This window comes from Anas platyrhynchos, chromosome 1, assembly GCF_047663525.1.
Source record: "Anas platyrhynchos isolate ZD024472 breed Pekin duck chromosome 1, IASCAAS_PekinDuck_T2T, whole genome shotgun sequence".
Taxonomy (NCBI): Eukaryota; Metazoa; Chordata; class Aves; order Anseriformes; family Anatidae; genus Anas; species Anas platyrhynchos.
In genome coordinates this window covers 101,259,063-101,278,852 of record NC_092587.1, presented here as the reverse complement: position 1 = coordinate 101,278,852, position 19,790 = coordinate 101,259,063, and the positions used below count along the sequence as shown (strand labels likewise).

Here is a 19,790-nt window from a genome sequence, read left to right as displayed (position 1 = left end):
AAGCCTTCAAAATGTGAAAAACAACCAACCAACTAACCAACGAACAAACCCCTCCACATTCTATAACACAGACCACATCAGGTCTATGTTATATCAGCTCTATTTTAAATTTTTTTTTTTTCAAAGAGGGTGTCTTTTATTTCTCATGGCACACTGCTAGTTTTAATTATGTTTTGCCAATAATTTTATTAATCAATTTTTAATAATCTCTAAGAAATCATTAAAATAGTGCGTTTGCATTTACATACAAAAATCCAGTTATCCCATGGGTGATAATGTGTTGACAACAACTGAAAATCATGTTAACAACTTGTGTGCATATTGTGTGCAATGCTAACATTATTTCCATAAGTTCCTACAAAATGTCTTCTGAATAATTTTTCTTCCTATTTTATCCATTTCATAATTATCCAGAAGATATTTCTATACTTAAATGACTATGATTATGGAGGAAAAAATACCCCCAAAACCATTTTCAGCCTCTCAGTGTGAGCTTGCTGTCATGGTACGTTAAAAAATGGTCCTTAAACTATATAATATCTAAACACTGCACTGTAATTTTGTGGTTCCCTACCCACCCCCACCCCATTTTTTCTTCCAGAGAAACAGGCATCTTCCTCCCTCACCAAGGTTTTATGCAAAATATGCAATTTGCAGCTTTATAAAAAAATCTGAAACACTAACACTTTGTAACCACTTCATCAGTAAATTCATGATACAGAATCACCGAATTTCTAGGTTGGAAGAGACCTCAAGATCATCGAGTCCAACCTATAACCTAACACTAACAGTCCCCACTAAACCATATCCCTAAGCTCTACATCTAAACGTCTTTTGAAGACTTCCAGGGATGGTGACTCCACCACCTCCCTGGGCAGCCTGTTCCAGTGCCTAACAACCCTTTCAGTAAAGAAGTTCTTCCTAAGATCCAACCTAAAACTCCCCTGGCGCAACTTAAGCCCATTCCCCCTTGTCCTGTCACCAGGCACATGGGAGAACAGGCCAACCCCCACCTCACTACAGCCTCCTTTAAGGTATCTGTAAAGAGCAATAAGGTCGCCCCTGAGCCTCCTCTTCTCCAGGCTGAACAAGCCCAGCTCCTTCAGCTGCTCCTCGTAGGACTTGTTCTCCAGGCCCCTCAACCAGCTTCGTCGCCCTTCTATACCTTCACCTTCCTTTTCCTTGTGCTTCCTGACAAAGTTTATCATTTCCATTGATGTGAAGAGTCCATTTGTTTTAAGCAATAAATAAATAAATAAATAATGTACATATGATATAATGAAAGACCTCATTACACATCAGAATACAAGTAAAAAAATATTCCTGAAAATAAATTATACTTTGCTATCCAAATGTTTAAATCTACTGAAAAGCAATTGGGTTTCCCTTGAACAACTAGGACAACTCCTAACAGAAAAAAACAAGTCTTTCATTTAGATTTGTAGTGATCCAGAAACAAGACAGACAAACTTATTCTGTTAAACATCAGAGAGAAATAATTAAAGAAAATGGTTTTTCAGTGGGCTTTGGGTAGGTAAATTATGAATGCTTGAGTGGGATGTTTACTCCATTCCAAGTTCAGCTGAACTGCAACCCTTCCTTTCCTGTTGAGTATTTAAAAACACATTGTGAAATTAGGAAAAAGTGGGGGGGGGGGAGCAGGAGGCTGAATCAGCTGGAATTTATTACCTTACAAGAACCATCTGATAGGAATAATAGGAAGAGCCTGAGAACAGGCAGAGAACCTAGACAAAAAGATAGTGTAGATATGGGAGAGTTTACTTCATAAGATGCATACTGTGAAAAGAAAAAAAAAAAAAAGACTAAGATTGGGATTCTGCCTACAATTATGAGTGCAAAATACTTCAGGATTTTTCTGCAATAAAGAAAGTAGTAGTGAGTTTTAGTAGTAATCTTTCACTGCCTTTGAGGAAGTATAAGACAGAAACACAATAAATAATGTATTGTCCAGTAAATTGTAAATTACACCACAGAAAAACATCTCCTTTCTTATACAAGGGTCACTGAAAATCAATATGGTTCCTTCTGAAAAGCTCTCTACAATGTTTTAACACCTGTAGGTGATGGTTCAACTTGTTATAGCTTATGGATAAGTGACGTACAAGAATCATGTACAAACAAAAAGTGCTGAAATAAATAAATGTCTGGTAGTACTTCCAGAAGGATCTGATGGAATTAAACTCTGGATCTTCTGACAGACGTTGGTCTTTATTTTCTTATTCTCCGTTGATGTATGAAGCTTCAATTCTGGGACAAGAGTTCCAATTACAGATACTGCTAAAAGGACAGATCAGTTCTGATGGGAAATCTTAACCTGATATATTCTCTTGCTTTTAGACTTCCGTGTACAGGGTTCAACACTGTCTTCAATAATATTCCTGTCTCCAAGCTGGGACATTATGGTCTAGATGGAAAAACAACTAGATGGGTAAAAACTTGATGAATCATCAGTTTAGAAGTTAATGGCTAATGGACTGCAGCCCCTCTGGAGGACAGTAACAAGTCGAGGACTGACAGGTCTGTCCCAGGACCTGCCCTGCTTCAGGTCTTTATTAATGATCTGGAAGAGGTGAAGGAGGGCATGCTCGTTATGTTTTCAAGTTAAACCAAACTAGGGGAACCAGTCCATCTGCCCAACAATAGGGCTACCACTTGCAAAGTGGCAGACTGGCTCTGAAATTCCACAAGGCCAAATGCAAAGTTCTGCCCTGGTAAGGAAAGAAGAACCCCCTGCCTAGGCCCAGGCTGAGGGCTGCCAGGCTGCAGTGCAGCCCTACCAGAAAGGCCTGGGGCTCTGGGCCTGCTGCAAGCTGAGCTGACCCTACAGCCTGCCCTGGCAACAGAGACAGGCAGCAGTGTCCTCAGCTGCACAAATACACAGGTGGTAGATCAAGGGAAGGAATTATCCCTCAGCACTCATTGGGAGTATTGCATCCAGTCTGGGGCTCCCCAGTAGAGCAAAGACATTGACAAACTGGGGTGAGTTCAGCAGAGGGTCACCAGGATGATCGGGGCTGGAAGACTTGCCCTGTGAGGAGAGGCTGAGGGACCAGAACTTGTTCAGCCTGTGGAAGACAGCTGTGGGGGGAACCTAACAGCTACCTGCCAGTACTGACAGGGATGGAGACCGAGAAAGGCTCTGCAGTACATGGCAGGGTGAGAGACAGCAGGCAAAAGTCAAAACAAGAGAGGCCTGGGCTGGATATAAGAAGACACAATTTCCCCATAAAGACAGGCAGGCAGTGGTCTGGGTTGCTCAGAGAAGACGTGCAGGCTCCATCCTTGGAAGTTTTCAACACCAACTGGATAAAGCACTGAGCAGGCTGGCCTGACCTCACAGCTGACACTGCTTGAGCAGGAGGTTAATTACTATGAAAAATGACCAACAATGCTTTTCATAATTTTCCTATTCCTCTAATACTCGAGATAGTTTAGCATCATTATAGATACAAAAAAAAAAAAAAAAGGAAAAAAAAAGTTGTCATCTCTACACTGCATTTCATGCTGTGCATTTAATGAGACCATGTGAACTACCAACTTTCTATTTCTTTAAATAAAACAAATTGCCTGTGTAAAACAAAAGATTAACTTGTATAACACTCCCTGATGAGAACACAAGAGATTTCTCCTTTTACCCTTATCTTGTGGTAATTCATACTCTTTTGACCTACTGGCAGAAATCTACACTTCTGACCATCTTCACAAATTGCTTTACATGTTCAGTTCACTGAACTGAAAGCAATGTCTGAGGGCAATTTGCTCTGTCTTTACCCTTGCTAGGAGACCCTCAGCAGAAAGCCTCTCATCAGCTCCAGGGGTTCCTGTCTGCGACAGTCCTTATGGAAAAGAGGAAGTATAATATACTGAGAATGTCTTTTGTTTTTATTTTATCTCATAATTAAATAGGAACACACAAACATGAGACTAGCTCATCCTAGGGAATAACTCTAGTGTACATACCCTAACATAGCCTACCACAAATTTCAATCTTTGCAAAAGGGATTTCAAATTCCTGTTTGAAAACTGTTTTAGAATCTACACCTGTAAAACACTCTACATTTGTACCTTAAATTAACTGTTCCATTTTATGCCTGATTATTCTTTTGTCAGGTAAGTAGTAACATATGAGTAAAAGCTTAGAATCAGCCATTATATGAGAACATGTTCTGAGCACACTGTGAAGACGGGCTACTTACCAACAACTAGATTTCTTCAAGTTGTACTGTCAACATGCTCTGTAGTTAAAATATTGTTTCTATGTTTTCCCTAAGAACATAAGGCTAGCAACAAATGCCAGTCCTTACTGAATTCCTCTTTTATTAAGGTCTCTCTAAAAATGAGCTTCCTATTCCCTAATTATTTTAATAGCCCTTTCCTGTCTCTTCTCTAGTTCAAATTCATCTTCCTGAGGTATCTCAGTTATACAAGGGGCAATACTGCTTCTAACATCATAAATAGACAAATTCTCCACACAATGTCCTTTTTGTTTGATTTCTTTTTCCCTTGTGTTGTTATTTTAAATCGGTCTGATAGCTACTGGAAAACTGATTGAGAACCACTGCACTTTGCCATTTATCTTTTAATCAAAGGTTTTCCTTGAAGTATAACATAATAACCAGAGGAGGATATTTTCTACAAACTCTTAATGAAAACTGGTAAGATTTATGTAAGTGGGAGTATCTGTGCTCCAATATTGCTACTACATGTTTTAATTGACATTGCTATAATTGTGAGGCAATTCTATTGATTGGTGTTATATTTACATCAGTACTTTAATACATATTAAGAAACTAAACACTAAACTGAACTAAATATCTGTGTCAGAAGAATTTATGCAGAGAAGCATAGAACTGAAAAGACCTTGTTCACAGTTTAGATTGACATGGTGAACAGAGAGATTGCTGATAGACAAGAGCAGGGGATTTTTTTTCTCTTTTCTCTCTCTCTCTTTTTTTTTTTTTTTTTTTTTTTTTAATAAGAATAACAGTAACCATCTGTTCCTGGATTTAGACTGCAGATGTACTCTAAAAAGTAACTTTTTAAAATTGGTACCATGGGGCTCTGTGTTCATTTTCTCAGTGACTGGGGAGCACACTTGCTCAGATGGAGTTTTAAAAAAGGGGAAGACTATGAAAAATGTCCCAAATGCTAGCTATTCCAAGATGTAAAAGTCAAGCAGAATTCTTCTGTGTATTACCTGTAGCAATAAGGACTCTAACTGCAATTAAATAAAAAATGTTGTTGTTGTCTACTCTACTGATTTATTCAGCTGTCATGCGTGCATTGTTTCTACATTGCTAACAAGTGTTTGTTTTTTCTCTTCAGGTTGTTGGACCTCATGAACTCAGTGCAATCTGAGACACGCTAACAGTGTACTTGGAATACTTGTGTGTACAAAATAAGATCTTGTTTCTATACGTTGTTACCTATCTGCTCCACTTGTGAAATACGGTTTTATGCACTCTTCCCTTCAATCCAACATTCTGCAACCTATTTACCACCTCTTTGCACCCCATTATCAAAACTCATCTTTTGTTCCATGTGTTTTTTGTTTTTTGTTTTTTTTTTTTTTTCCCTAAGATTGCTCATCCTTTCCAGCCAATCCTTAAACTAAAGATAATAATTTAGTATGAATGTCAAATCAATTAGCAACTATTTCTTTATAGCGTTCGTATTTATTTTCCTGTTGCAGTCCACAGCTTTTTCACTTCTCCTCTCTTCCTCTCAGACACAGATTTACTACCTCTATTAATCTGATAGAAAAGAAATGTCAAAAACACCCTTCATTTCTAACAGGAAAAGTATTATTCTATATTTCCACTTCTGATATTGAAAAAGCTTTAGAAGTATTCTGTTGAATGTGTTTTTAAAACTACCACTTTTCTAAACAAGTACACTTAAATAAATAAAATGATAACCTGTGTAAAATTACTGGAATAGAATCAGAAATACCTCAAAAATGGCTATGCAATTAAGAGAGATCTCCACTTTGCTTCTTGAAATGTTCACCCAATGACATCTTTCCATTTAACACAGCACAAGTAGTAATACACTATGAACAACTCTCTTGATCACACAACAACATAGCAGTAAAGAAAAAAGGTAATGTAGGAAAAAAGGATGGGATTCCTTCTTATACAAAAGAATGGAGATACAATGATTTTGTGACTAAAATCAGGGGAAAAAAAATACAGGCTAACTTTGGGTCACATGTGGGAACTACAGGATTTCTTAGTATACTGGAAGAGGCTTTTGAGAAAACTGAATTTTAAAAAGTTTATTATTTGGAAAGACTCCTTTCCAAGGAATGGCCAAGAAGCCATGCATCTACTTAATGAGGAGTGGTGATCCTTGTCTGCAAATGTTTGACTATATAGTGTTAATTTCACAAGTCATCATTCTGGTCTCTGTAACACAAGCAATACTCTGTGATCTGTTTAATGATCCCCAATATTTATGTCACAGCTGATTTAACAGGAAATGTGGTACTTCCTGGAATATAATGCATACACACACTTCAATAACACAGTACAATGCAATCTTAGAGATTGCTTTGCAGCCATTGATTATGTGGAAAACTACTGAGGCTCATACTTGATGTTAAATGCCCTGGTGCTGTTTTGTGGATGAAAAAAGAAGCCCAAAAATTGAGCAGTTACTTAACCGATCAGGCTGGCAAAACATGTGAACTCTGATGTGGAAATTGATTACTTTACTATTTTCTTGAAAATCTGCTCTTACAGAAGCATTAATCAACTATTAAATAGAAAAATACATTTGATAGTTGGCTGCTTTATCCTATGTTCTTATTCAGCTTTCCTCACTCCCTGCTGCAGGGTTGTGGCTCTCAAAGCTTCTCAGGCATACGGGGACATCATTCAGCATGTCATCTGTTCTCTTTGACCACAAGCTCTTCTCTTGGAAATCCTGATGTTATTTCACACCCTTCCTTCTATGAACCTCCTTCCAAACTCTCCATCTCCTTCCCATATGGAATTTCTCTTCTATCTTAGTTGGACGATTTTCTGTGTATCCCCTCTGATATTCAGTGGAAAGTCTCTTAGATCTTTTTCTTTGATTCCCTTCTTTTTCTGTTTGTCTCTGTACATACCTCTAGGATTCTAATGACAAAAATAACGATGGGTAACTTGGGGATTTCTTTCTAATCTAAATAGAACAACTGTCCAAACAATAGGCTTTGTCTAACATCTCTGCAACCTAAGCTTGACAAAGAACTGAACCCTTACTTCCATCCCTCTGCCTTCCCTGTTCATTAATAAAGATGTCATTATATACTCTGATGCTCAGTCCTACCACCTGGTTCTCCTTTCAGCATCTAGATCCAAACTCATGGAGCAGGTAGGATTAATTACCCTCATCTTTAAATATCTACATTTTTGCTAGTCACCTAACGTTCCCTTAAAGTCTTTACAGAGAAGCTTGTATGATTATAAAGCACTTCATAAAACTGCTTCAGGTGTCCTTCCTTACTGTAAATTAAATACAAGACAATGTATTTAAAACATACGCTTTCATGCTGTGATCTGGCCTGCTCTTTAAGTACATAGTTAAAATAGTCATTCAGATTTTTATTATTATCTTAACTATGCAATTATTTTCCATGCTGACCTTGACAGAGGAGAATTGGTCTGTTGTGAAGATGCAGACAAGGTTGTCTTCCTGACTCAATTCTTTCAACTCACATATTTACAGTTTTTTAGTGTTTTGTTGTTGTTGTTGTTTTTAACCATAAAACTTTTGCTGAATCAATCCAGGTATATCTACCATCTACATTATGCTATATAGGTGGTCACACCAGCTTTTAAATATTTTTTATTCTTAACGTTTCTCTCGTACCAAATATGCAGTAGAAAATTTTCATATAAGCTCCTTAGGTCTAATATTAGTGCCTTGCATATGAAATAAGCCTCAATGACTGAGTGGGTGCAGTTACACCTCCTCCTTTCTAATTTTTTTCACCCCCTTTTTATAAATACTTTCCAACTCTGATCATCTTTAATATATATGTGTATATAGCCACTCCATTTGGGTCTAATTATGATTATCATTATAATAAAACACTGATGATATGTAAAAAGTGTAACAATATATTGGATACCACAATACTGATTAGAAGGAAAAAACAAACAAACAAAAAAAAAACCCACAAACCTAAAGCTGAGTCCTGTAACATACTAAGAATCATGGAAAGTCAAATACAAACTCATCACTTTCCCCCAGTGACTGCCTTGAAATTTATCAGCAACTTCAATCTTTATTTGATTTAGCTTAGGTTAGTCATTCCTCCCTCCTCATTTAAAGTGATGTTCCTCCTACTTGTGTGGTTACTTCTCAAAGCAAGTATTCAGATCCAGAGTGGAGACATTAGAACCCAGTGGGAAAGACAAAATATTTCTCCTAATTTAAAGTGGCTTCAGGAGAACATACTGAAACACTTTGTAGATGTCATGTATATCCACTTAAGAACAGTATGAAACAGATGCATATATTCATCCTGAAAAGCATGTTTGGAAAGAAAAATATGTAGAAAAACTGAACTCTAAAACCTGCCACATGAACAAGTGTTTTCCTTCTTTGCCTCATAGCTAAACTTATGTGGAACTGGAAGGGAGAAGCACCCTATAGGTATATCATTACTCTTAACATGCATAAAAAAATTTATACCTACTGTATGACACCATTCATACATACTGTATGACACCATCAGCTTATGTTTGTTTTGTGTACATTTAGACACCTGAAGATAAATACGGAATTAAAAATAAATGGATGCACTTTTTCTGCTAATGGGTCTAGACATCCTGCACTTAATTTAAATGATTATAGGAATGTCAGAGAATTTTCAGTAAAAACTTCTCTAATGGTTTTCCCTCAGAGAATACAATTCTAATAGGCAAGAGAGAACAACAACAAAAAAAATCGATAATATTTCTGTAAAATCCAGGAATTTCATATTGCTACATAAACTGGACCCACCCACAAATTGGGGGGGAGGGGGGGGATAGGAAGCAATTTCACCTATAAGATTGCGTTACAGTTAATGCTATTTTTATAAATCCTTACTGATTGCTATAGAAACCTGTCGGATTAGTTTTAATAAATACCCCAGGGCTTTTCCACATAAGCCGGGGCATACACACACAGTGCTACTGATTATTATTACATAGGGGAGGAAAAATAATGGATCATGAAATCTTTAAACATGAAAAACTTAGTCTTTCCTTCATTCAGTCTTCATTTAAATAAAGGCACAAAAACTCCAATGACACAAACATAGCTGTCCTCTCACTTTTCCTTTTTGTTCAGCTTGTGTTTGCTTCTAACTCGATTCTGACTTTTATGCTTTCTTGGAAAACACCTATTAATACACAGTCTCTGAGTTAACATCCTGAGAGCCTCCAGAGAACAACCAGACTGGGGTTTGAGTTTTAAAGTCCTCCCTTGCGACCCCCTATTAGTCTCTTGAAGGCAGGTTCGGTGATGGCAATCCCCTGCAAAGGCTGACCTTGGATGTCATACCCAGGTGCATGTTGGTATGGGAGAATGCTTCTCCTTAAGAAGGGTCCGTGCTCTGTTCAGGAAACCCTCACACGTCCCCACTGCCTTAAACATCTTATAACATTCCTTTTGTGTGGGGGGACCAGGCAGCACTTGCACTGCCGCCCGATGTCCATCACCCACCTGGGCATGCCTGCAGTGGCAGGTCCTGTAACGAGGAAGGGGAAAGCCTCCAGCCCCTCTCAGAAAGGCACTGGTGGGGTATTAAATCCAATTCCTGCTACTCCTGTCAACAGGGCACTCATGAGAGGGCACACTCTCTCAGGTCCATGGGCTGTGAGGCCAGGGCAGTCACCCGTAACCATCCTGTGTGGAGGGTGCTGCAGGGCTGCAGCCATCCCCAGGCCAGAGGGCTCCCCTATGTAAAACTGGAGGACTTGATTAACACTACAGGCAGGCTCATGGTCTCAAACATGGCTGGTTAAACACAGGACCCGAGGATTACAGTTCTCAGCCTTGTTTTCTGAAGAAAAAACATAATAAAAATCTAACAGTGAGTTAAAAGAAGATGTCTCTAACCTATATTAATTTTCATTTTCTGAGTAGAATGCATCCCTGTATATCAGGAAGGTGTGATGTTCCAAACTCAGAAAAAGGGGGTACATGTAGAAAAAAATTCAGAAGGTAGAAAAGTCCAAGTAATTCACATGCATCATGGTTCCTGCTATGTTTTTCTAAGAAGGCATTAGTTTTCTTGACTGAAAGAAGATTTGCAGTGCTTTGGTTTCTTGCCCTTTTACTAAAAAAGTATTTTAAACTGGAATACAATTATGTGTCAAGGTTTCAGACCACATGCAGGGATGATTGCAAGGGGTAGATCATGAAAGCTATAATCATGTAAGTGGTGTACAACAGACATAAAGTTTTATAAATGGATAAGAAATTACTCCCTCTCTTTTACATCTGCCTATTCTCTTCTTGTATAATGTAAGACTCTCTTATTTATGCATATTTGACTAAAACACTTTTGTTAATCACTTGGCTATACACAGTTTTATACACTGTGAGAGGAGTCGTTGCACTAGTAATCCACTGATAAAGTATTTACAGAATGTTTTTCAGTTAAATATCCAACAGATTCCTTCCTTCTTCATTCCCTTCTTTCCCTTTCCAGAAGTTTGTCCTACTAGAAGAATTAACACTTACCTTCATAATCTAAGAGTTATTTAGGTCTAGAGCCTGCCACTACTCTGGAGCACGAGTCTTTCATGAAAACTCTGTGCTTAGCAGTTCTGTAGCTGAGCCCAGGTTGTGGTCAGCAGCACAGCTCCTGGAGCTGGGTGTCACTTCACTGTGCAGAGGAGCTGCAGATTTGGGTCCCTGAAAGATCCCTGCAGCACCACACCACAGGAGGCTGCTTATCCGTGGCTCTTATTTGGCCTAGAGACACATTTCTCTATTTTATGCAAAACAGAAGTCAGTGAAACAGATTCTTCTCCAAGCACATTTTAATTTCATTTGGACTTCTTTTCTCTGCTGCAACATATTTCACTTCAGCTTACAACAGAAATTAAGTAGTGCAGGCAGTGTGTGCGTGCGTGTTAAGAGAACCTTATGGAGAAATCCCTGCTTTTGGTCTTTGGAAAAATTGTTCTGAGATGATAGATTGCCTTGTGCACTAATATACACAGTCTGAAGGAAAATAATGAGTGCATTGTTTCAACAATAGAAAAAGACTTTAAACACTTAAATAACTGAAATGTACTGTAACACACAATAAAAGACAGTCATCTTGATTAGTTAAAAAGCACAATAATTCCCAACAGTTCTAATAACATTGAACTTCTAGGGTGATGGTGAAAGAAAGCCAGCTAGCAACGATGGTTAAAAAATTATGTACAGGTGGTAATAGCAGATGAAGGTGGAAAGTGTCAGAAGTAGAAAGTCAGGAATATTTTGGAAATTTGCACTCTACCTGTGTAGCCCAGCGAATTGTCACCATTATCAGAGGTGGGGAGTGGTGTCCCGCTGTCGTTTCCCCTCTCTAGGTCGTCGGAGTCTGTCGGAAACAACACCAGAGCTGCTGATGGGGTCACAGGAGTAACAGGAGTTGCCATTTCGATCAAAACACGTCCAGACACAATTAAATCCACACATGACAGCAAGAGCCACAGTGCCAGCACACGGTACGCTTCGTCCTTCCCCCGCCTGCATGGTGCTGCCCAGTGAAAGGCGGCCGAGAGCATGGCCCTGGGCCTCCAAATGCTGCCCGCTGTCCCCCTCTGCCTTGTCCAGCTCTCCTCCCGCACCTCAGCTCCCACTTTGCTGCCTGAGCTGTGCGGTGGCCACCCAGCCCACCAGCCCGCGCAGGCTGTGGTGAGCATATGGGGACGGGGAGGCAGGGGAGCTGAATGCTAGCATTGCTAATTTTCCACCTTATTGTTAATCAAAGCTATTGACTGTGATCACTCGCCATCATCGCTTCATCTCCTGGCAATTACGGACCCAGGGGACTTCACCTCTTAGCAGAGAGGGGATGACGGGGAGGGGGGACTGTGCCTTGGCAAGCAAGGGGGGCTGCTCTACCTCTCCTGGAGGATGGGGCAAGAGAGAGGGGCAGGGCTCCTCTGTGAAAGGGCAACAGTTACGCAGCATAGGAAGTGGGACGCATTTTTTGAGCTGAAAGATGCTTGCAGGGAAACACTCAATTTTAATGTCACATTAAAAAAAAAGAAAAGAAAGACAGACAGCTGGTCAGCTAAACATGAATGGACATGTGTTTTAAGTCTCCAAGGTAAATTGCTGATCAAAACACCACAAAGCACTGTGAAGGTAACTCATAATAATGAACTAAATAATTCAAAGCAAAAAAATAAAATAAAAACCCCAGTGGCTCTGAAAACAAAACAGCACAACCCAAAGGAATTTGTTGTCAATATCACTAGATCTTTTGACTTGTCTGTAGCTGTGAAACTGCAAATTAAACTTTAATTATATTTTTTAATTTACTTTTGATGTTACACCATGCATACATTCGTATTTTGTTTAAAAAAGCAGCAAGAAGCAAATCTGTTCTCAAGATATCACTACCACAATAGGCTGCATTTCTTCTTCTTGTTGACAGGTGTCAGACAATTTATTAATGATTTTAAAGACTCTGAATAGGAAAGATCTGTTTTACTCGCACACACACACAGAGGCATGTATTCTGGACTTCCATAATGACTGAAAGTAAACGCTCCTTTTCAATAAAACACACTTGCTATTAAAAATCATCTTGGCTTCACAAAAATCCTAAAGCAACTATGTATGAAACAAAACTGTAAAAAACATAAGCAGTTTTTTCTTTTTGGACACAGAATTTTACTGAGTCAATCTAATTTTTAAAATGTGATGCTGAACGTTTATATTCTCCATTTGTCCGCTAAGTACTCTTAGAGAGACAGCATCCTCACAAATCCATAGCTTTTTAAAGGAATTCTTAAAGGAAAGCAAAAAGAAAACCAAAATCCTCAGATCAATCCAGTTGAGCGGATGCACTGGAAAAAATATTTATTTAAAAAATAGTCAATTAAAAGAACTGACAGCATGCCTTTTAAATCACTGTTGTGCAAATTAAAAAACGAAAAAAAAAAAAAAAAAAACACCACCAAGATAGTGTTTCATCTTGGCAGATGAAAAAAGTGAAATATGTTCATTTATTGGTCCATTTATCTTTGCTGGCTCACTAATGGCCAATGTCACGTACATCTTTAAAGCCTGCTCTGAAAATTGCTGTAGAGTGACGGTTCCAACACCACTTCTCCGGATTGCTCTCTTATTTGCATTCAAGGGTTGATTGGGTCAGAGTTTTAAAATTACAGCAGTAAAGGACAGAAGGATAGGACTTTTTTATTAAATGAAGAGGCAGAGCCTGTGCATACTTTCTTTTGGGCAACTGTTTATAGCCAACTAGAAAAAGCTCAGACTGGGATTTCAAGCAATGAACCTGCCGATCGTCATTCTGAAAGATGAATTGCTTTCTAGGAGATTTAACTGCACACTACACAAAATGATTAAGAAAGGAGATGCACCGAAAACTCCTGGTGTGTTCTACATGAGAGCCTAAGGCATGCTGTCATGTGCAAAATACGATTACTAAATTAATTGGCCTGTTTTGACCAAGATGCTCTCTAAGACATGGCATTCCCAACAGTGGGCCAACCCTCTGTGTAGCAGACCTCTCACAAAACTGCCACTGCTAATGACCTTTAGTGAGGCTCACTGTGGGCTTTAAACATGAGCAGTCTCCATTTCAGGGACTCTATATTTACTCCAGCCAACAGGACATGAGAGCAGAAGCTCTAAACCTAGGCTACAACTACTTGCAGCTGTTTAGGCATGAAAATCTTGCCTTCAGTCCCTGCTGGTGATGGAAATGAGGAGGTTAGTCTCATTTTTAACACTACTGATATATATCATATATCATATGTGATATTTGCTAACGACCATACCCTTACTATTTATGATTCAAAAGCACACAAGACATTATTCCCTCTCACGTTCTTTGAGAAATGCTACTTTTCAGCCTGGTCATAAGAAACACGCTACTCAGCTAATGCTAAATCATGTGTGGAAACTACCTTCGCTAAGGAATACCACTGAAGTCCAGTACTTGCTACGGGTGAATTCTCCCCATTTCACTGAAGTTATCCTTCAGAGTACTTGAGTACTCTGCACTCAAGTCTTGCATTTAAGGCTTTGGACCCCTGCATTGAGCTGAATGCTATTCCTTTGCTTCTGAGTCCCTGTTAAAAGAAGTAAGTACCACTGACTGAAATGACACATTTCACCATTAGACTGCCACAAAGGCATTCTGTCAACTCTGAGGCAAAGGGCCTGGATGTTAAGATGTGATCTATTTTCTCATGACTTCCTTGCTGTAGGATCAGGTGATTTTCCACTTGGCTTTGCTAAACATTATGAATAATTTTAGATGACTACACTTTTTGAACGAATTACCATGAAAAACAAATACAAAACACAACAAAAACAACAACAAACAAACCAATAAGTGAAAGAAATGAATGTGATAGCCTGGAACTGATTCACCTGATGTACGAAAAATTTAGAGCTCAGTCTAACTCAAAGCAGGGGCTGAACTCAGAGTCCCATCCCTCAGAGAAATGCCATAATCAGTACAGCTGGGCTCTCGCCAAGTTCAAAATAATAAAAAGGGGTAGAGGTTTCACAGAACTGACAGAGATGTCCCTCAAAACAACCCTCCAGTAAAATTATATGTCTTGGTTGAATATCTGTATCAGACAGAAGGCATTTAAACCAAGGTCTCCGACATACTAACTGCTCAGAAAAGTCAGAAATAAAACTTACCCTTTAAAAGATGGCTAATCAGTAATTGGTTGACTCATTAAAATATAAAAAAGGAAAAAGAAACAAAAAGACACAGCATTTTATTACACAGAAAACAATTTTTACTTTTAAGTAAAAGGAGTGTTTTTTGTTTGTTTTTTGTTTTTGTTTTTGAAGAGGAGGATCAAAAGTGAAGTCTTGACCACCAAAGAAAAAGGAAAAAAGGAAAAAAAAAAAACATTTTTGGTTCACAGGAGAAGCATTTGAGCTATGCCTCATTTGAGAGAGGGAGCCCCTCACCATGATGAAAAAAGTCTCCTTTACTCTTTCCATGGCCATCTCTGGAGCCACCATTCATTCAGTTAAGTACGTTATGGCATTAAAAAATATGTATATGCATTTTGACTTGGTAAGAGAGTTCTAGGTTTCCCAACAGTGAGTGGTCTAGATTCTTAGGGGAAGGGTTTCAGGTTTAGTCAGTGCAACCCAAGCACAGATGCCACCTGTGAAGCAGCAGGAGGATTTGGCTTAATCACAAAAGTTCTGAACAAGTTGTCCAACTGAAGATGGATAGCACCAAAAATTTATGTCAATGTGTGGAAACTTTTCTAATGAAATTTCCACTTAAAAATCTGTAACTTACTGTATTTTATTGGACTGCCACAGTAGCCACTAAACACCATTTATGATTTCATTTACACATCTTTATTTATTTTTAAAAATATCAGAAAATCCAAATCCTAAATACTTGCTTTTCATTGCCTTGCCTAGTAACACCTTAAACCTATCATTCACATTTACTTTCACAGCTACTTACATTCACATGCTTGGTGCAACCCTAACCTCAAATATTGTATTAAACATTCTTTTAGACATGGTTCAACTATTTATATGAAGGTCTGTCGTGATTTTAGCTTGAACAGAATTAATTTTCTCAATAGAGGCTCACACAATGGTGTGTTTTGGATTTTTGATGAAAAGAGCAGTGATAACCCACTGAAGTTCCAGCTGTGAGCAGTGCTCACGTAGAGCCAAGGATGTTCCAGCTCCTGGTGCTGCCCTGCCAGCGAGGAGGCTGGGGGTGCACCAGGAACTGGGAGGGGACACAGGCAGGACAGCTGGCCCAGGCTGCCCAAAGGGATGTCCCATTCCATGTGGCATTGTGCTGAACAATAATATGGGGTAAAGAAGAAGGGTGGCTATTTGGAGCGATGGTGTTTGTCTTCCCAAAGAACCGTCCTACATGCTGAGCCCTGCTTTCCAGGAAGTGGATGATACCTTCCTGCCAGAAGGAAGTAGTCAAGGAATTCCTTCTTCTACCTGGCTTGGGTGTGCAGCTTCTGCTTTACCTTGTAGTAAACAGTTTTTATCTCAACCCAGATTCTCACACTTCTACCTTTCTGATTCTTCCCCTATCCCACATGGGGAGAACAAGCAAGCGGCTGTGTGATGCTGAGCTGCACACTGGGGCTAAGCCACAAGGTCACCACTGATGTTTTTTCTACCAGGAACAGAAAGTAATGCTACTAGTTATTGCTGCCTTCGTACCAGGAAGAGATGTCTATATGCCACGTCTTATTGAAGATGCATCCTTAAAAGTCCCCAAATGATTCAGTATTGATGCCCCAGCACATCTTCCTCCATGACACAAATAAATGCTGCAAAGACCTTCACAGGCACAACAACTTCTTTCTACTGCAGGAATCGTGTGTGTCTGAAATACTACAGTGATCATACTTTATCTAAGTTAAAGACACTTACTGAAAAATGTCTGAGTACAAAACTGTTGCTTTATTTAATTCCAAAACATTAATTCCATTATTTTTTGTTAAGTTTCTCTGACTTTCACTATCATCATCTGCCTGGGGGTACAACATTTGGAGGAAACAGCATGAACAGCATTTTGCAAATGAACATTAATAAAAGATTAGTGTGAAGCAAATGAATATAAACTACTATCAATATTAGAATTGTGTTCTACAAATTGGATCGATTCCCATTGATTCCTCTCTAGTGATCTAGAGGAATTCAGGAAGAGACGTCAGAAAAAAACAGCTCTGGCCACAAACCACAGACTAAGATGAGGAAATAAATTAGTAGCCTGTTTTTTTTCAGTACTGTGATTTTATCTAGGCTTTCACTGAAGTTACATTAGTAAAATAATATAATATGTCTTAAGGGATACTTAATTCTATTTCATCATTTGGTTATCTGTAATGACAAAACATCTTGTTATCAAAGCAAAGTTAAGTAAGGATAGTACTTGAGATCTATAGTTTAAACTAAATTAATGCATCTGCGATAACTCACTTCTGTGAAGTGAAATAATACATAAAATTATACATTAATTCAGAAAAAATACGAACAAACTTTCCAGCACCTAGACCTATTCTTCTGATCTGGAATGAAAAGGAAAAACTTTAAATATATGGGGAGAATTGGAAATAACCATGCCACTCTTAAACCATCACAGCTTTCCAAACACAGTTCTATATCAGAAGCCTATGTTGCATATGGCTGATTAATCTGGAGGATATCCCTTTTGATGTCTTATATTAGGTGAAGGGAAATATTCTATTATTTTAATAAGACTTAACAGCACAACTTTTTAGAGATATACTCACATTCAGCCATCCTTCTAACTACTTTAAATCAGGTTACTCAAGGGACTTACGACCATTTTCACTAGCTGAAGGTATCTGCAAGTAATTAGGGAGTTCTTCATTAAAATTTACACTGCTCAGCTGCCCTATCTTAAAAGTTAAGAAAGGTTTAAGCTAAGGGAAAAAGACAAGAATTTGTTCTCACATAATGGCTTTAATCTGAGGATTTGTCTCAAGCATATTGGAAATAAAAATGTAAGGATGCTTTTTATTAATAGCTTATACAAGTATCATCTAGCAACCCAGTAAGTTAACAAAAAAGTACACTTGTGCACAGGTACAGACACATTATCAACTAAGCATGAGAGAATTTTCTGATGAGAACATATATACTTCATGGTGTAAAAAAACAACCCTTTGGGTCACATTCTTCTGAAACAACTACAAATAAAGCTTCTATTTAACCATTTGAGCACCATTTTTTTTTTCCAATTGTCTTCAAAGAACAATGCGTATTGACTAAAATCCTGACAGAAACCCAGTAGTAAATGCTATTTAAACACCTTTCCTTCCTTTCATTTCCATGCTACAGTCAATAACAGCCTTTAAATCACTAAAAACTAGGCAAGGACTTCCAGCTGTCTCTCTGTCTCTTTCTGTCTCTCTTCTTCAGTTATTATTTTTTTTTTCACCTTGGCCTACAAATTTTTCTTGCCTTTACTGTTTCTCTTCTCCTCCCCTGTCCCATTGGAGTGGGGCAGTGAATTGTGAATTCTCAGTGTGCTGCTTTTCTCTCTACTGGGCTTCTCCCCCAGCAGCAGCTTCAGTGAAAGCCCAGCAAATGCATTCCATGGAGTACCATAATTATGTTTTTTCTTTTTATTTATTAATTCTGCATTACTTACTTTCCAATTCTGAAGCTGAAGTTCTACATGGGTTCCATCATACAGGAAGCCATACAACCATGGCAACAATTCTAGCTTAACAGTTCTCAAAACCTGATATTTATCAGCGAGCACATAAGTATGCACTATAAGAAGGCTTTGATGTTTCCTATCTTTTCTGTTTAATTGTCCTCTCTGAACTTCCCCATCCTGCCTTCTCTTAGCTCTTCCCTGTACTTCTTGGGTCATCGCTTGTAGCCCTCTCCTGCTCTGCATCTGCTGCCATTTCTTTCCCATTCTTTCTAGACCAACCTGAAGGCAACAGCTCCTTGGGCAAATGAAGTGGTGCTGGCAGCACATTAACAGATGGCAGCTCAGCTGCTTTAGTTGCAGGGGTATGTAGGGACACATCACCAGCCTGTATGAGGCACTATGATTAATTAGGACAAGCAGTTATGTGCTAGGGAAGCATAAATGGATTTATAGCAGGATTTTCTTCTTTAAGGCAACAAGCAAGCTTTCTCCAGAAAATGCAGACTGAATAATTTATTTTGAAGTACTCGCCCATCATCTTGACTGTGTTCAATACAACAGATGTGCAAGAGTGGGCGTGCATTTCTTAGAGGACCGAACAGAACATTCCCAGCTTGAAGGGGACAACAAGGATCATCAAGTCCAACTCCTTAACTTCTTTTCATATCAATATTTGCATTTTCCTTTCACTAGAAGCACTGAACTTGACCTTGCTTTAGGGAATGTCCTTTCCCCTATTGGCTCTCTTATTAAGTTTTCTTCCTTATGAGAACTAAGATGTTTCTCAGGTGAGTTCTGATGATTGTGGGAACCACTATCAAGAGATTTAAATACATGCAACCAAGTATAGCTGAAGAACAGGTTTCACAAGCTTCCTGTGCTATCCTCCAAACCCACTGGACTTCTTGCAATAACTAATCAACTAACCCCATGGTAATCACCTCAAGGAGACCACACCCAGTCCTTCAGGCTTTAACCCATGAATCTGCTGCTTCTGTTACTCCAGTTGTGTGAGGTTGCTTTGAGCCTGAATTACGCAGCAGCTTTTTTAAGTAGCTACCCCTAATATAGTTGCTAAAAATCAGATTCATTTTCTCTTTACTGTTGAACTGGAGCATGGAATTACCCCATGAACAGGAATTAAACCTGCAAAGAACCCACAGTGCTTAATTACTCCTTATTTTCTTGAGTTGAGTGATAAACTTAAGGAAGATGATGATTTTTCCTTGCTAATGACTCTGTCACGGACAATGACACTTGAGGAACTAATTCAACACACCAACCCCAATAGCCTTGCAGCCACATGATTTAAAATAAAACTACTGTAAAAATGAACATTGAATTTACACAGCTTAAGAGCTGAGAAAGCTTTTCCTCATTC

The 19,790-nt window shown here is 38.7% G+C and overlaps 1 protein-coding gene across 2 annotated transcripts in view; it reads right to left on the bottom strand.

Moving 5' to 3' along the window:
* The window catches only part of ROBO1 (roundabout guidance receptor 1), a 737,177-nt gene that overhangs the window by 373,428 nt on the left and 343,959 nt on the right, over positions 1 to 19,790 (bottom strand). For both annotated transcript variants that reach the window (XM_038185492.2, XM_038185509.2), the window contains exon 6: positions 11,516 to 11,599. In XM_038185492.2, coding sequence (XP_038041420.1) covers positions 11,516 to 11,599 — 84 coding nt within the window. The remainder of the gene's footprint in view (positions 1 to 11,515; positions 11,600 to 19,790) is intronic.